We start from the raw sequence: 19,026 nt of genomic DNA on the forward strand, positions 1-19,026 counted from the left end.
CTTTGGATTTGCCAACCTGGAGCTGATTGTTAACGTCTCCTAATGTAAACATTAGGAGAGAAGCTTGTGGGAGAGTAGGGGCGGGAACCAGCATGGAATGTGTTGGTGTGAGATGGAGGTGAGAAAACAGAGATGTTGAAGATGGACTGTTCCTTCCAGGAATTTAGCTAAAAGGAGAGAAATGTGGGAATAGCTGGAGGGGAACTTGAGGGTCAAGGGGATTTTTTTAGTGGGAAATATTGGGGAATGTTTAAACATGGATCCAGTTTGAGAGGGAGAGATTGTGCATACAGGGAAGGAAGAGATAGTTATCTTCCAGAGAGGCCTGTAGGGCGAGGGCTCCAAGGGACGGATGATGTGATCAACCTTTAAGGAAAAGAAAGTGGGTGCACCTAAAGGTAAACTCGTATGTTTGGCAACAGAAAGAGGTGGGAGATCCTGTCTAATGCCTTCTGCTATCTTCAGATTAAAGTCAGGTTGTCTACTGAGAGTGAGGGGAATAAGCTTTGGAGGGCTAAGGAGAGTGAAGGTTTCAGGTTGTCTACTGAGAGTGAGGGGACAAAGGTTTGGAGGGCTAAGGAGAGTGAAGTTTAACGCCATCTTTGAGGAGAATGAGAGAGTGCTTTCCAGAGAAGTGCAGTAAAATTGCTAGATGCGGTGAGGTCTCACTTTGGGTTGGGGATTTCTTATTTAAGGTAGAACTAGTCTGTGCTGTTAGGTGACTTTCTCTAGTGGGAATCTGAAACTCAGGTGGGCACAGGAGAGATTGGGCTTGTGATTGGGTGGGAAGCGTTTGCTTCATTGGTGTAATGAAAGAATAGAGGGCAAAGAGAACCTGGGGTGTTAGCAGAAGAATTTTTGAAATGAGAGACTGTATACCCTAAACTGATAAGGAGAGAAATGTGGTGTAGTAGGAAGAGCACTGATTGTTTTTTAGCCAAGAAAATTGAGTTGCAGTTCTATTTCTAGGATATGGTACTGTTTGAATTGGTGGAAGTCACAGATTTCTCCAAGCTAGTTTCCTCATTTGTAAATTAGGAATAATAATGACTTATTTCTCATAGCTGTGTAGGCATTTCACAAGACTATTAGTGACTAGCTCTCAATAGGTATTTGAATATTTAGCTGAATCTGAACTCCAGTTGGAAATGTCCAAGAGCCTAGTGGTGAATAATGTGAGTATAGTTATTTGCTTATTCCTTCTCTTGAATTATCAAGAACTGTTTAAACGTCTTTTGTTCTAGCCCTGCACAGCCTGAACTGTGCAGGGCTAGAACAAAGAGAGGGAAGGGAAGGAAGGGGTGAGGAAAAGAGGACGGATTCTCATTTGGAACACACATATTCAGAATGAGCACTGCATGTTTGAGTTATAGGGTGGAAGAGGGAAAAGAAAACCTATTAGACTTCCTGGTGTCAGATGCTATTATAGGATTGCCTGAACAAAGTCTCTTGTAGAGGAAAAGCAGATGTAGAAAGATTTTCCCTAAAATTACTGCTTGGTAGCTTACTGATTCCACTTTCTACAAACTTTTTTTCACTTGGAATTCAAGGAACTCACAACACTTAACAACATTTCATTTAATTAGTATACAGAAGGTGGCTGTATGTAGGACAGTTGGCAGTTAGTTTTATCCCTTAAATGGCTTTTCCGACAGTGACCCCACATAAAGACCTTCCCAAGCTGTAGAACGTGGTGGCAGCAAATTTGGGACTCTTGGCTATGAAGGAGGCAAGGAGACTTTGTTGTCTGTCTTGCTACCAACTTATCAGTAGCCGTCTAGTCCTTTAGACGCCTCCAGTTCTTGGCATCTTGCTGCTTCCCATCATCTGGGGAGCCATTGATTTCCCATTCTTGCTGAGTCCTGGAGTCACGTGGACAGAGCAGATAATGGGCCCCCTGGTGTAATTACCTTTTACTTATGCACCAGTCCAGCTTGGAAGTGTTACCCACTTTAAATGCCAGGCTGCTGCTAGTTTTGAAAATGTGAGCAGTGGCGAGGGGCTTTAGTTTTTTCAGGGAAGTGGATGTTGCTTTTAATACCACTGTAACTAACACCATTCATAAAATTATACCTGAAGCTTGCATTTTCATACAGAAGATTTATAGTACTATCCTCTGTCCATACTGTCTATGTTGTTTCAGGCAAATTATTTCATCTCTGTGGACTTCATTTGAGGTTGATATAAATATCTCCTATGGGTTGTTGTGGGATTAGATGAAATGAAACATATTAAAAGTCTTTGGAATTATAAAGAGCTTTATACAAAAAGTTACTTGATATGATATGAACCTTTACTCAATACCAAGGGCCATGTCATAGGTATCTTTCTAGTTACCAGCTCCATGCCTGGCAGGGTATGGGCATTCCCCGAGTATTTGCTGAACTGTACATGGTGCTGGTAGACCTCATGAGTCTTATTTTCCATTCTGGGCAACACATATGAAGACAGGCATTGCCAGTGAAGGCAACAGCATTGCTAAGATTCTGGAGCAAATGAAAGAAAAGGGACATTTACACAGGAAAGGAAGAGATCTCAGAGACCCAATAAATGTCTCCACATATTTGCAGGTTGATGGATGGAAAGGTGTATGTGTGTATCTCCAGAGGAAAGAACTATGATAAAAATAGAGAATGAAAGTCAGAGGAAAATAATATTTGATGAATTAAACAGAATGACCTGTCTACTAAATTAGGGACAAAATCTTCCTAGAATAGGGGGTTTTTGTTATTTTTTTTAAAAATGCTAGTAATAGGAATGACACAATGAATGTATGTTCTCCATGTGTTAGATGATATTCTAAGTGATTTATAGTCTGACAACAACTATGAGAGATTAATACTATCATTTTCCCCATTTTGCATATGAGTTAACTGGGGCATAGGGAGATGAAGTAATGTGCCCAAATTAGCACAGCTAGTAAGTGGGAAAGCTGTCCAGGTCAGCTGTCCCCAGACCCAGCTTTTTCTCATTATACAATCTCTACCTCTCTTAAATCACCATTTATTGAGTGCCTTGTTGGTGCTTTTTGTTACTTTACATGCATTATATCTAGTCTTCCCAACATGAGCATGGCTTACTATCCCCTCTTGAGACGAAAAAAGGTGAGGTACAGAGAGGTTAAGTGTCCATTGTCATGCTGTTTGAGTGGCTGCACTGATGTCAAGCTAAATTCTGACTCCAAACCATTTGCTCTTTCCATGCCCCCACGCCACCTCTACCTCTCACTTGTTGATTTGATCCAGAAGCAAGAAGGACCAGTTGTCTCGATGCCCTGAAAGCAGTTCCTGATTAGTGAGTGGCTGGGTAGTAAGACCCTAAAGTGGCTGATCATCAAACCCATCTGGGGAATGTTGACAAAATGTACCTACCCAGCCTTCTTTGAAGACCAGTCAAACCAGAATCTGCAGGGGTGGGACCCAGGAACTTTAATGTTTCATCACCTTCCCTAAGTGTTTTTGATGACCCTTGGGGATGGGGAATCACTGGATCAAATGATAGGAAAAATCTGTCCCAAAGTTGATTCAAAGAAATCAGCTATTTTCTATGCCCAAACCATGAGGTGCTCAGTATCTGAGCAAATGAATGAATGTATGAATGACTGAACTACCTCCCTTTGAAATGGGTTGAAGAGTGTATAGATATGAGCTGTAGGGAATTCCATCCTTTATTGACCATGTAGATTTTTCTTTTTTTAATCCTGTTGGCGCTGTCTCAATAAAATTCTTCTCTAATAGTGTCTGTTCACCAGTGGGCTTTATTAAATACCGTGAAGACTCAGTCTTGCAGTCCTAGATTATACAGATTTATATGAACCCATGGGATGGTCAGTGGGGGCTCCCTAGTGGATTGAGAGAAGCGTATGGCAGTAATGAAGGTGTCCTCAAAACTTATGCAGTTGAGTTTTTAGCATTGTAACTTGTTCTAAACTTAGCCCCATTATTCAAACCAACTGCATTGGAAACCATGTGAGAACAACCCTTCAAATGTGTTAGAGAATTTTATGCTTGTCAGGAGAATAGTTTTTCTTCTTTTTTTTTTTTGGTCCAATTTTAATGTTTTCCATTCTAGACTGACTGGAGCCAGAAAATTGTCAACTGTTTAAATAAAGTGTTTCCTTTCTTTCCTTCCCTCCTTCCCTCCTTTTCTCCCTCTTCCTTTCTTTCTCTCCCTTTGTTTTGGCAAAGAAAAATATTTGTCTAATGAGAAAAACTTCAAGGAGCTTGATTGAGCTTCAGTGAATGAGATGGAAAAATGGTTTCAAGTTAGGGGGTAGCTATTGTTATATTTTCCTCCACATTCCTCTGCGAATCCCCACATCTTGGCCAGCTAACTACAGAACTCTCCTGATTGTTGTAGGAACAGTATTTATAACCTATCTTGAGGAATGTGGAAATGTGCATAAGATCTATAAATTGCTTTAGTGTTTCCAGATTATAACAAAGACATTTGCAGTGTAGTTGGGCCTATGGATTCTGCACCTGTGTGTGTCGATTTTAAGCACAAACTTAACTCCAGAAGCTCTAAGTCTGATGTATCCAGGGAAACTTTTCTAGGAGGATCCCTCATCAATGTGGCTTTTTCACTTGCATCGCTCCAGGCAGTGTGCTGTCTTGGCACAATCCAGCCAATGCCGAAACCATTAAGATTTTTATTAGGTTTGTCCTGGTGTCATTATACTATGGAATCAGCAGTGCTTATAGATAATGCCTATTTTCTGTACTATGATTTTTATAGTCTGAGTTTATTAAGAGCCCCTGGAATTAATTTTAGAAACTTTTTAGGCAACAGGAGGAGAGAAACACTTTGCAGAAAGCTCTTCCATGATTTATGTCTTTTGAGTCTCAGTTCCTATGAAAAGAGTTAAAAAGTAGCCTGGCATAAGTGCTGCCGTTACTGCCATCTTTAACAGACAGGCAGGGTCAGGGTCTTGCTGTCTCCAAAGAGCCTTTGTTGCATGTTGTTTTACACTCAGGCTTTTGAAACTGTTTTCTGCCTTAAATGAAAATTTCTGTTTTTACCTAGCACCTTCCATTAAGCCATTCTTCACATTCTCTCATTTCCTGGAGGGGAGACATGTTCAGTGCACTATTCAAATAGGAAAGAAAGAAGAAAAACCCCACAACTTTTGCTGTCAATATTTGAAATCCATCTTGTAAAACAAAATCTTTTTATTATCAACCTTTAGAGATTTATAAATGAAATGGCTAATGATTTTGAAACATGGGTTTGTTTATTAACTTCTAAAAACAGGACTATCTCTGTGGGAAGCAAAGAGTTGGGCGAAAGTGCTGTGCAGTCAAAGTTTTGTTCCTTCTCTGAGCTGGGCTGGGTTTCACCTCTAGATCCACATTACAACCGTCCATGTGCAGAACTTTTGGAGTCTCTTCCCTGGCTTGCACCTTACTATCCTTCAGATCCTCACGTAGACAGTCCTTCCTCTGCTGTGTTTTTCCTGATACCCCATGGACTAGATTAGAGCTTTTTACGTGGTACCATAATTTCCTGATGCCCTGAGATTGGAGATCTTTACACAGTACCATAATTCCCTGCTTATTCATTTCTCTCCCCTTTTAAGACTCACAAAGTCAAAAACCATATCAGCTCTGCATGATGGTATCATCATTCCAGTGCCCAATAATTATTGGCTGAATAAATGAATGAAAAGCATATTGCATTTTCATGCTTTTTCGGTGGCCATGGCACGAAGCATTTTTGGACTCTGTTTATTAGAAACTTATCTTCACCTTCCTCTATAAAATCAGGATAAAAATACTAACCCTTTAAGGTACTTGTAAGATGGGGTGGGTCAGTCGTTCTTAACTGGGGGCATTTTGCCTCACCAGGGGACACACCTATGGCAATGTCTGGAGACATCTTTGTATGCTCACAGCAGCTCCACAAGAAAAGAATTATCTGGCTCAAAATTTGAATAGTGCTGATGTTGAGAAAACCTGGAGGAGGTGTCAGTACAGAGAACTTGGTTGGTCAAAGGTGATTTTATTTTACTCTACATTTTGGAGTTCACCTTTTTGGATCTCATTAATAATAACAAGTACACAGAGAATAACAGTTTTATTTATTATGTTCTTGCCATGTGTCAGGCACCATATAACTTTTCACAAATATTATCCTATTTAATCTTCTCAACAGTGCTGTTGAGTTAGGAACTATTTTATCCCCATTTTTCAGATAGGGAGACTAAGGCTTAAAAGGTTAACTAATTCATCTAGCTCCTAAGTGCCAGAGGTGGGATGAGAACTCAGGGGCTATGCTTTTGACCATTATACTATACAATTCTCTACAAATACAAGTCTCCATTTTAAGGTCTAAAAGGATTTCTCCCCTTAGTATTTAGTAGGAATTACAGTGGAGAATATGGAGATTTTAGGCTTACTTAAGTTTAAAAAAAATCATTATTACCTAGGTGGTTGCAGTTTTACTCTTGCACTAATTTGAACAAAGATACCGTCTACTGGCTGATATAATACGTAGGCAGTTGTTGATCCAGGAATTAGGACAAGTCTATTAGGCACAGTTATTTTATGGAATTCCCAAGAAGCACAAAGAAAACCTTGAGAGTTTGTTTTCTTTCAACACTGAACTTGCCATAGCTGATCAGCACAGTGCAATCTAGATGGGACTTTTCTCCTATTGAGGTGGATAAACAGTGACAGTTGGCCCCAGGTAATCCCATTAGGAGCTTTCCTCAGGACCACATCCTCTTCTTATGTAATTATACAAGAACCACTCATGAGTAAAGTCCACCTGCCAAGAGAGCAAGGCCTGGGGCAAAGGGTTGGCTGATAGGGCTTTTTCTCTCCTTACAGAGGACACAGTTGAAGCAAGTGGAAGAGTTGCACTCTGGATGCACAGTGATGGTCTCCAGTGATCCCTGAGTACTTTGTTAGCGCCCAATCATTATTGCCTTGAGGCTCTTCACTGATAAAGTTTCTAAACAAATTCTACCATCTTCAAGCACTGGTTTGTTGTTTCTAGGGCCTTAAAACTTGGCTTGTAGATGCCAAGTTAAGAAGCATCTATTCTTTTTACATAGGAATTTAAAGACCCTGGGGCAGCTGTGTTTTCTCCCTTGGAAAATTTCTGTTCATTGTGTGCTACTATCACACTTTGAAGATTCCCATGGAATACTCAAAAATGTGTTAGGCTCCATTCTTTTAGTCTCACTTTCCTACCTTTTGTGAAGAGTAAATGCTAATAGCACCAAACAGATTTTTGTTCTTAAATAAACCGTGCTTTATGAAAGTAGGCCCCCTCTGATTACAAATAGCTCTTTAAGCTCCTACTGGATATTAGTACTTGTCATTCAGACATACATTTTCAAGGGTCTGTTGAAGCCGAGTGATATATTTAGTCATTGCATTACTCTACCTGTAAGATGTCATTTACATATAAGATGCAATTTGAGACCATCTCCTGGGGATGAAAGTGATTAGTAGGCCTTATGCTTTTACTCTTCTCAAATGAATCATTTGACATGCTCTTGCATTTATTTTACATTGAATAAATTAAAACATTTGAAAAATTAAATAAGACGGCACTGTGTTTAGGGCAGTGTTTCTCAAATTTTAACGTGTTCGCCCCAGGCTCTTGCTAATGTGCAGATTCTGTTTCCAGCAACTTCCCAGGTCAGGTTCATGCTGTTGGACCAGGGATCACACTTGAGTAGCAGGCTATTAGGGAACATTGAGATGGTTTGAGAATTTGAAACCTGAGCTAGGGATGGCATCAAGCCGATGGCATTAAATTCGCTTTTCCTGCACTACGCTTAGTTGTATTATAAATTATTGTTTAAGCATATAGGGAGATTTTTTGGCAGAGAGGATGACTCCTGTTCCACATGATAAAACATACATTTGTAATTTTTAACAAATTAAATAATGCTTAATTTTTAATAAAGTATCACATCCATCTGTTTTGCCTGGAAAGATACTCCCTCCTTTTTTTTTTTAAGTTTTCTGAACAATAAAAAAATGAATATTACCGTTTCCGGTCATCAAAGACATTTTTTACATGGCTCACAATCTTTCAAATTGTAGAACAAATTTACAAGAGTCTGGACACTTAAATAGTAGTTACAATGGTTTTTTTTTTTTTCTTTTTTAATTACCTTTCTAAAGATAGCTAAGGGAACAATTTCAAATAGTTCCTCTGTGTGTTAGATATAAGTTGTTTCAATTGTTGTGTATTGGTAAGAATTAAGAGACTTCCGGCTTGCTATGTCCTGTCACGTTAGCTTCTTTTGTAGGGAAATCAAATCTGGCACCTTTCAATTAACTTCTTTACTTCTCTAATCTAAAAATAGACGGAACAGTTCTGGTGCAAGAAGGTCTGATTACTATCTGTAGATTGCCTTTACTTCCCCAACTGTGTCTTCTAACATTTCAAAGTTTACTGAAGGTCCTTTTCTAAAAGCAGGGAAACACACACAGATGGGAGGAAGGTTGATTTGTTGGAAAATAATTTTATTCCCAGTCATGAGCTTGTCACCTCTCAAAGGAATCGCAATGGTGTATCTCATCTGAACCTGGAGGTCTCAAAAGAGGGGATAAGTGGAAATGTGTCATGGACTGGAGTTTGGTCACTTTAGTTGGTAACTCATGTGTGGGCTATTTGGGAGGCAGAGAGAGATGAGAGGAGGCGGGGAGTGGGGAAGAAAAGAGCAGTCTTCTCTCTGACTTGACATCACCTCTGTTTCCGTGCATCACCTTTCAATTGCTTCATCACAGTGTCAGATCAAAAGGATGCATCTTTCTAAATAACTTTATCAGTCCCCCTTTTGTATTTGTTTATAACTGGAAAGGGTTTCACATGTTTTTTTCCCCTTAAATTGTATTCGTTGCTCAGTCACTCATTTCATCTTGAAATATGACTGTGAGCAGTTGCATTTGTAGATGGTCATCATTGATTCAGTGGATTCAGCCCTGGGCCTCTTGTGCCTGTCTGTTTGGATATGCAAATAGATCTCTGAGAGAAGATACTGACTGTGATGTGAAATTCACAATATGATCATTGATAGTGAGAGGTAACAATATGGTTTCCGTTTGATGATAAAGATAATTGAATCGTTTTCATTTCTTGAATATCTTTTCAACTGAATTATTATTATTTAGCATGTCACTTAATGCCAACTCCCTGCTTCTGGGCATTTAGTCCCAATCACAGTGATCTTTTTTTTTTTTTTAACATCTTTGTTGGAGTATAATTGCTTTACAATGGTGTGTTAGTTTCTGCTGTATAACGAAGTGAATCAGCTATACATATACATATGTTCCCATATCTCCTCCCTCTTGTGCTTCCCTCCCACCCTCCCTATCCCACCCCTCTAGGTGGTCACAAAGCACCAAGCTGATCTCCCTGTGCTATGCGGCTGCTTCCCACTAGCTATCTATTTTACATTTGGTAGTGTATATATGTCCATGCCACTCTCTCACTTCGTCCCAGCTCACCCTTCCCCCTCCCCGTGTCAGACTCTAGGTCTATCCACCTCACTACAAATAACTCAATTTCGTTTCTTTTTATGGCTGAGTAATATTCCATTGTATATATGTGCCACATTTTCTTTATCCATTCATCTGACAATGGACACTTAGGTTGCTTCCATGTCCTGGCTATTGTAAATAGTGCTGCAATGAACATTGAATCACAGCATTCTTGAAAAGCCACAGTCAGATCAGCACTTAATCTACTCACTACCCTTAACTGACTCTTTTCTCTCTACTTTCCTACAACAGATTGCAGACTGAACTTAACCAAGTTCATAGGCTGATCCACACTGACCTGACCGACCACAGAAGAAGGGATTCTGCCTACCCAACTGGGCCCCTATTGACCGCTGATAACTTGGCTTCACTTGTTGCCTGGGTGGAAAGTTCTCCCTATTGAAATTTTTTTGCACATGGAGGACAATAGCAAAGAGGGCAACATAGGCTGATAAGACCAGAGACCACAGGAAGATTCTTTGACCTTAGCCTTCGGGACTTTTCCTCTAGCTGGAGTTCTGGACTTTAACAGAACTGCGTTCAATCATTTTGGTTTTGCTATCTGTTTTTTTTTTTTTCTTTTTCTTTTCACTACCACATCGTATTTTATTTCTGTACTTCAGAAATGGGCCTACAGACTACCCAGGGGCCCAGCCAGGGGGCTTTTTTCCTGAAATCTTGGCTTCTCATTTCCCTGGGGCTCTACTCACAAGTGTCAAAACTCCTGGCGTGCCCTAGTGTGTGTCGCTGCGACAGGAACTTTGTCTACTGTAACGAGCGAAGCTTGACCTCAGTGCCTCTTGGGATCCCGGAGGGCGTCACTGTACTCTACCTCCACAACAACCAAATTAATAATGCTGGGTTTCCTGCAGAGCTGCACAACGTACAGTCTGTGCACACCGTGTACCTTTATGGGAACCAACTGGATGAATTCCCCATGAACCTTCCCAAGAACGTCCGAGTTCTCCATCTGCAGGAAAACAATATTCAGACCATTTCACGGGCCGCCCTGGCCCAGCTCTTGAAGCTTGAAGAGCTCCACCTGGATGACAACTCAATATCCACGGTGGGGGTGGAAGATGGGGCCTTCCGGGAGGCCATTAGCCTCAAATTGTTGTTTCTATCCAAGAATCACCTGAGCAGCGTGCCTGTGGGGCTTCCCGTGGACCTGCAAGAGCTGAGAGTGGATGAGAATCGAATTGCTGTCATATCAGACATGGCCTTTCAGAACCTCACGAGCTTGGAGCGTCTGATCGTGGATGGAAATCTCCTGACCAACAAGGGCATTGCCGAGGGCACCTTCAGCCACCTCGCCAAGCTCAAGGAATTTTCCATTGTCCGGAATTCGCTCTCCCATCCCCCTTCTGACCTCCCAGGTACGCACCTGATGAGGCTCTATCTGCAGGACAACCAGATCAACCACATCCCTTTGACAGCCTTCTCGAATCTCCGGAAGCTGGAACGGCTGGATATATCCAACAACCAGCTGCGCGTGTTGACTCAAGGGGTCTTCGATAACCTCTCCAACCTGAAGCAGCTCACTGCTCGGAATAATCCTTGGTTCTGTGACTGCAGTATTAAATGGGTCACGGAATGGCTCAAACACATACCCTCATCTCTCAACGTGCGAGGTTTCATGTGCCAAGGTCCTGAGCAAGTCCGGGGGATGGCGGTCCGGGAGTTGAATATGAATCTGTTGTCCTGTCCCACCACGACCCCCGGCCTGCCTCTCTTCACCCCAGCCCCAAGTTCAGCTTCGCCCATGACTCAGCCTCCCACACTCTCTGTCCCGACCCCTAGCAGAAGCTATGCGCCTCTAACTCCCATGGCATCGAAACTCCCCACGATTCCCGACTGGGATGGCAGAGAAAGAGTGACCCCGCCTCTTTCTGAACGGATCCAGCTCTCTATCCATTTTGTGAATGACACTTCCATTCAAGTCAGCTGGCTCTCTCTCTTTACTGTGATGGCGTACAAACTCACATGGGTGAAAATGGGCCACAGTTTGGTGGGGGGCATCGTTCAGGAACGCATTGTCAGTGGTGAGAAACAGCATCTGAGCCTGGTCAATTTAGAGCCCAGATCCACTTATCGGATTTGTTTAGTGCCACTGGATGCATTTAACTACCGAGCTGTAGAAGACACCATTTGTTCTGAGGCCACCACCCATGCCTCCTATGTGAACAATGGCAGCAACACGGCTTCCAGCCACGAGCAGACAACTTCCCACAGCATGGGCTCCCCTTTTCTGCTGGCAGGCCTGATCGGGGGTGCGGTGATATTTGTGCTTGTGGTCCTGCTCAGTGTCTTCTGCTGGCATATGCACAAAAAGGGGCGCTACACCTCCCAGAAGTGGAAATACAACCGAGGCCGGCGGAAAGATGACTATTGCGAGGCAGGCACCAAAAAGGACAATTCCATCCTGGAGATGACAGAAACCAGCTTTCAGATCGTCTCCTTAAATAACGATCAGCTCCTTAAAGGAGATTTCAGACTGCAGCCCATTTACACCCCAAATGGGGGCATTAATTACACAGACTGCCATATCCCCAACAACATGCGATACTGCAACAGCAGTGTGCCAGACTTGGAGCACTGCCATACGTGACAGCCAGAGGTCCAGCATTACAAACACGGACACTAAGACTCTCGAGAACACACTCGTGTGTGCACATAAAGACACGCGAATTACATTTGATAAATGTTACACAGATGCATTTGTGCATTTGAATACTCTGTAATTTATACGGTGTACTATATAATGGGATTTAAAAAAAGTGCTATCTTTTCTATTCCAAGTTAATTACAAACAGTTTTGTAACTCTTTGCTTTTTAAATCTTAAAAAAAAAAAAATAGTTGCTGAAGTACTGTACAGGGTTGTACAATGAGAACCCAACGCCAAGGTAAAAGAACGAGTGATTCTTCCTCCTGATGCAATTCACCACTTTGCTGTTGAAGCTTCAGAACAAATTCCTTTCCTAGAATTGGTGGTCAGATGAAAGGGCAGAGTTAAAATGGACTCATCAGGGTAGGATAAATAATAGGCATAAAACCAGAAATGACCCCAGATATCTTCACGCTATTTGTATACTTCCTGGTCTGGAAGAAAAGTGAAAACTTCTAGAATACAAGAAAGGAGGTAGTCACCCTGATTTGACCCAAAGGAGGAAATGCAGAAAACATCTCTTGAGGAAGTCAGTTCCTGTGAGATAAGTTAACCCGTCCTGGCAGAATCAAGAAAAATGAGATAAGATTTGAAAAGACAGTCAAACCCAGGGGTTGGCTTTCTGACTGGGAACTTGAAAATCACTCTTCAGGCTTCCCTGGCCCTATGTGAAACAGTGAGAGACGTGAGTCTGATTTCAGTCATCTTCGGGGGCAGGTAGGATGTCCCAGCAAGAAAACTCCCTTTAAAAGTGTTACTGTTCAAATCATATGTCAGGTTGAATCACATTCATCAGAGATATATTCTAGAATACTTTTTTTAGAAGAGGCTAATAAAATAATGGGAAGAATTATATTGAATGGAATTATTTTTGATAATGAGAACTATTTGGGTAGATTCACTGCAGCTATGTCAACATGATATTTAGACCAACAAGGGATCAATGTTTGGAATATGCTAAGCTTGTTATGTAAAAATTATTGATACCATTTAGACAAAAGCAAGTGATCAGTGGTTCTGTTATACTATATCAACTAACTTTGTTAGTATCATGTTGAAATAGCTTGAATTAATACCTTTATCCCCTCGGAAATTCTTGTCTTCCAATCACCTCACGTATATTTTCGTAATTAGCTGTAGAGGCAACATTTGTCATTCCCCCTCTGCTCAAAATTCAAAAGAAAATCATGGATGCCAGTCTTGGTTGCACAAAATATCCATATACACTTTAAAATGTATACTAATTCTCCTTGCTAATAATTCTGTACGGACACATCAAAGCTGGCGAAATAACGTATTTGTTTAAAAAGCAATACCAAGTTTCCACCTTGAACTGACTTTGACCTTCCATTTTTTAAATTTCATTTATTCCTTTCAGTCGTGGATTTTCCTCTTCTTTGGGAATCAATCTTATATTAACAGCATAACAGATGAAAAAAATTATCAAGTCTGAGAGGGAAGACTTGTTCCCCTAATCTTGGCAAAGCAGGGCATAGAACAGAGGGCATAGAGAAGAGAAGGATGCCGAGACTTAATTCTATATATTTTTTGAAGCAACGTCCCTCTTCAGAAAGCATGTATAATGTACTCCTTTCCATCCCTTAGTTGTAGAAGGGCTATCGATCACATACATACATTATCTAAAAAACACACCCTTGGAAAATTCTTTTTAAAATCAAATTTAGGCATTTCAGTCTGTGTTGCATGTTTCCTTGATCACTGGCCATTATTTTAGGAACCTATGAAGTTATGTCACAATCATTTTGCTTTCTCTTTCTCTATCCCTCTTACTTTTAACAAAATAGAACTGTGATGTGTCTACTTTGTAAGAGTTTAGGTATAAAATGCTATGCAAGTTTTTCTTTATAGTAAGAGCTTTATTTTCTTTAATAATATATCCCCAACTCATATGTTTTAATCTCCCTTGTCCCTCAGAATAAGCAGAAAATATAACTGAAGTTATAATGTTATAGACACAGAATCGAAACTGTGCAGTCAGTTGAGCTGAAATTAACTACTAATTAATTTGAATTAATTCTAAAGTGACTTTGGTTTTCATTTTAGTTTATTAGCTAGCTCGTTTTGGCTGTTGCTTTTTTAAAGCTTGATCCACACAGTGAAGGGATAAGACAATCTGTGAAAGTGATCAGTGTAGCAGTAGCCATCTGAAATGCAGGACCATGACATGGGGTTTTGTGTATTTAACTGATAATTCCCTTCCACTGTCCCTTTCTCCTTGGCTGTGTAGATAAAACTATGTGCTCAAATGATGGTACTTTGATTTTTGAGGTTTTTTTTTTTTCCTTTTATCCACAAAATAATCATTCTCATTTATTTGTATTGTGTGTATAACCTCCAGCTGGATATTTCGCTGCTGAAACAAATGTTTTTGCTTTGAGCCAAGAAGACCAAGGTTAGAGAGGTTTCTATAATGTCTTATGGGATTCACAGAATTATTTGGGGCTTAAGTCCTACGGCAGAGACCTGGTCATGTGAAATGATTAGAATGATCTGAAATGGTTCCTTTGCTAGAAGACATTTCTGAAGAGATAGAATCTAGTTATAGACTTAATTCTGAGCTTGTGCACAACATGACAGAGACTGTTAAAATTGAGATCAGTCTCCCATTTGTAATAGTGTACCTGGGGCTCACCTACACCAGGATAGAAAGCACATCATGGAATTTGTAACAACCATCAGTGGTGGATGATGCTTTGAATGATGTTTTTGTTATGGGAATGTTTTACTGATATATCAACTCTGTATTTTGGACCTCTTGAGCTCATACATTATTTTGAATTTTGAGATTAGTCAAGAGTCACAGTTCAAGGTGCAGGACAAGACCATGAGCAAAGCCATACGTACCGGCTTTTAAAGAGCGCGATGCTGTCTGACCAAATCGAAGGATTTCAGATACTATGTGTCCACTTTCAGAGCTAGGTAACTGTCACTGTGCAGAAGAAATTCCAAAAGGAAAAGGCATAGCCATGAGCACACAGGTATTACTGACCATTATTCATACCCAGGGTTGTCATGAATACCTACTTGTTTGGGGAGATGTATTTGAATAGGGAGAGGCCCTTAGCTTCCCTCAAACTGTCAAATGCATTAACAACCTATCGCATGAGACAATCAAAAGCAGAGACACAAAGGGTGTCCTCCTGCCTATTTTTCTGATGCGAGAAGTAGAAAACATTCTACCCTGTGAGAAATCATGCAATTTCTAGTTATCTGGCTGTTTGTTGAAAATATGTTACATGTTTTCCCGGAGATTAAAAAAAAAAGTATTATGTGACCAGTCTGGTAAAAAGGATGAATGAAATAGCTGATGTTATGGGTCCATTTCCTACTAGATCATAATAGTCCTAGTCATTCCACAGGAGTTAGAACTTCCTTCCTCACTGAGGAGAACAAGCTCTCCATGTTGTGGACAGAGCATCCATTCCAGACACAAGACGATATAGCTGCTGTCCACAGGGAGCAGATAGCTTGGTCGGCTAACCTCACTTGTAGAATCCATTGCAACTTTCAACAATGAAGTGATCAATTTCCATTACTTCTTAGCTTCTAGCATTTTTCTCTACCCTATAACAAGGAGACATTGTTTCACTTTAGAATATGAGAATAATAGTTTTGCTCATGACTTACCTTTCCAACTTCATGGGAAAGCAGAGCAGAAAATGGAGCCCCAAAGAGAAAGAGACAAATACATAAAACAAACCAAAAAACTCCTCTTCATTATTAGTCTTGTCCAACCTTGCCTGATGCTTTTTTTTTTTTTTTAGTCAAAATACTAATTTAGGAAGCAGTAGTTTACACCACTCTCTAATTTCTTCAGTGGGATCGAAAGACAATTGCTGACAATGGGGGATGCTTGTCCCTGATTGTGGGGAGAACGTTTTGTACATGTTGTTATAACATGTACTGTTACACTGTTATTCTGGGGATACTGTTACAACAAAAAAATCACATTATGTTTGCTGTAGTTTAAGTTTTTTTCTTTTTCTAGCAGCACACCCACCAGAAGAGCACAAAGCAAGGCCATCACAACAGACATTTTTTAACTAGTATAAAACACACACTTGTGTACACACACACACCACACACAGGGGTATTCGTAAAGACATCCATGGGATGTAAGATTTATAACCTTTCTGAGTCAAGGTGAAGGCGTTGCCACTGTGTGTCCCTCGTGGGAACAGTATATATTCACTGAAAGTTAATCCTGATGATTTGTTATTGTTTGAGCCATATGTTGATTTGCTTCTGGTTTCTGTGTAGTGTGTTCTCGCTGACAAGGGACTGCAAGGGGCTGGAAGATTCTGCATCACACATCCCCTGAGACCTACTGTGTCACACACTTTGTTAACTACAAACTTCACTCTACACTATACAGTACCTTGTTGATATACTCAGTAAAGGCTTATTTTAAAAAGAAACCACATTGTGTTTATCTGAGTAAGTTCATTGGGATACTGCCCATCCTTGCTTGGTCCATGTCAAAGAGAAATGAGGGACACTTCCTGATGCAGGACCATGGATGGAATGAAGGAGGTAGTAGGGTTTTTCATTTTCTCTTACCTTGAAGACAACGTCTGTGTTTTAAGGCCATTTGACTCTTTTTGTGTGAGGGGTTTATATGAAATCTTCACGTTCTTTTCTATTTCCTGACTAAATTGTGTGTTCCTATGAATATCTTTTGAATATACACACATACATGGAGCATATTATTTTGTGTTTGTGAAATCTGTGTTGTTTAGAATATAGATAAATGCCAATGTAGTTGTCTCATCAGAATAGTCTTTTTCCCTGTTTCATAATATACACTGTCCATTTTAAATGTCACTTTTCCTTCAGAATCCTCATGGTACTTTCTACTTCAGAATTGTTTATAGCTCATCCACCCATACTTTCAATAAGCATTCATGAAAATGTATGTATTCATATGCTCAAGTTCAATTCGGGATTAATCTCCTGATTTTCCAGAAGCCCTTTCTCTAACCCCTCTTGGCCATTTTACTAATAGTGTATTTGACAGAGACTGAATCAGGAAATAAAATGATAACACTCAGTTACTACTATTAATGACTTGCAGAATCTCTGTTGGAGAATTAACTATGAAAGACGGTTGTAACAGGTGATTCATATTACATTTGGGAGATTTTATGCAAAATAATGTCTATGTGTTCTTGGTTACTTTTGCCAAGAGTTACAGACTTTACTCTGTGGAGACCAGACCCTTAGTCAAGGAATACCTTTCATTCAAAAGAGTTTATGAAACAACTTTTACTATGTCCGAGGCACTGGTCTGAGTTCATAGAAGAATGAAATACAGTCTTAGCCAAACCAAGTGTATTTCCGACACCACCATGTTCCTAAAAAGTTTGTTCATCCAATATATTTACTTTTCATCTACTTTTTACAGAGTACTTTATTAGGTTCTACTGGGCATTCAGAGAAAAATATGACTCTGCTGCTAGGAAGCCCACAGATCGTGTGATAAACTTGTTTTCTAACACATTCCAGTGTCTCAGAGCCCATGTAATAACTTTACATTCTCTCATTAAACTCAACGGAATATCTAAGATAACAAAAGAGGCATATATACCTGTTGGTAAAATTGATAATGCATCAAATTTGTATATTAACTATCTAGAGAGAAAGAGGTTAGATGATCTTGGTGTTTAATAGATGAAACAGAGTGCTTTGATAAGATCAGAATTCAATTGAATTAAATTTTCAAATTTACACCGAGTAATTGAAAATTTCGGAATTGTATTTGGTAATTACAAAGGCAACCTCTTAAATTCCCACTGAGCACAGAATGGAAATCAATCCAAAATAATAATCATAATAATGGTACCTGGCTCCATGGACTCTTCTTGTTTTCTTGCCTCTTAATCAATTGACTAGCCTTAAGACTGACTAGCCTTCAGGACAAATTCTTAGTGTTGAAGATTTTCAGTGATGGAGATACCACAACTTCACCCAGTGGATTCATCCATTGATTGCTTGTGACCAATCAAGGGAATATTTTTACAAACCTCAAAATATCTATGTCTTTGAACTCCCTTAGTCATCCATTCCTATAATTTTAATTTTTTTATTTTGATTTTTGTGATCATTTGATACCTGCACATTGATTTGATTTGAAAGCTTCAAATGGAATCAAGCAAGCTCTGTGTATATCCATGGGGTGAGCTGAGAGAACTATTAAAAAAAACTTTGAGTTAGGTTATTTTTAGTAATGAATTTGTTTCATACTTGAGAGATTGATCTAAATATTTTGTAAATCCTGCTGGAGATGCTCATATATCAGAATCTATTAGGGTGTCAGCAAACTGGCTTCTGGATTTATACCTTTATTTCATAGCACAAATATAGACTGTGTGCTTTAGAGGATATTATACAAGCTTTATCTCATTAGTTATACAGAAAGTTAAGGATAAAGAATTTTTAATGTTAAACTCCAAACTGGATGTCACTGTAGGACACACACCAACTGATGATCCTGTCTGTCCAGGTTCTTGGTATGAAGTCTAAAGTCGGTGAACATTTCAATATACCCTTAGGGGGATTCTTATCATTTGACATAATGAACCTCCATAATGGGTCCATCTTTTTCTAATCAAATATAAAAATGTGATGGATCAGAGGGTCTGTTAAACTCCCTGGTTTGGGTAATTTCGTTTTGTTTTCATTCAGCAAATATTCGCTAAGGCCTGGTAAGCTTTGGCGCTGAGTAAGACAGTTTTCCAGGAGACTTACCTTTGCATCATCAAAAATCTTTCCTGGAAGCTGCTGGTATTCAACTCACAGCCTAGGCTATTCCCCACACTCTTTGACTTCTTGGAGCG

General features: G+C 39.9%; 1 protein-coding gene across 10 annotated transcripts in view; it reads left to right on the top strand.

Annotated features, from left to right (window-relative positions):
• Positions 1-17,239, top strand: part of FLRT2 (fibronectin leucine rich transmembrane protein 2) — a 101,705-nt gene extending 84,466 nt beyond the window's left edge. For all 10 annotated transcript variants that reach the window (XM_028496275.2, XM_028496268.2, XM_028496273.2 and 7 more), the window contains one exon: positions 9,756-17,239. In XM_028496275.2, coding sequence (XP_028352076.1) covers positions 10,129-12,111 — 1,983 coding nt within the window. In that variant the 5' untranslated portion in view covers positions 9,756-10,128 and the 3' untranslated portion in view covers positions 12,112-17,239. The remainder of the gene's footprint in view (positions 1-9,755) is intronic.
• Positions 17,240-19,026: the final 1,787 nt, after the last annotated feature.

Source organism: Physeter macrocephalus, chromosome 11 (assembly GCF_002837175.3).
Source record: "Physeter macrocephalus isolate SW-GA chromosome 11, ASM283717v5, whole genome shotgun sequence".
Classification (NCBI taxonomy): domain Eukaryota; kingdom Metazoa; phylum Chordata; class Mammalia; order Artiodactyla; family Physeteridae; genus Physeter; species Physeter macrocephalus.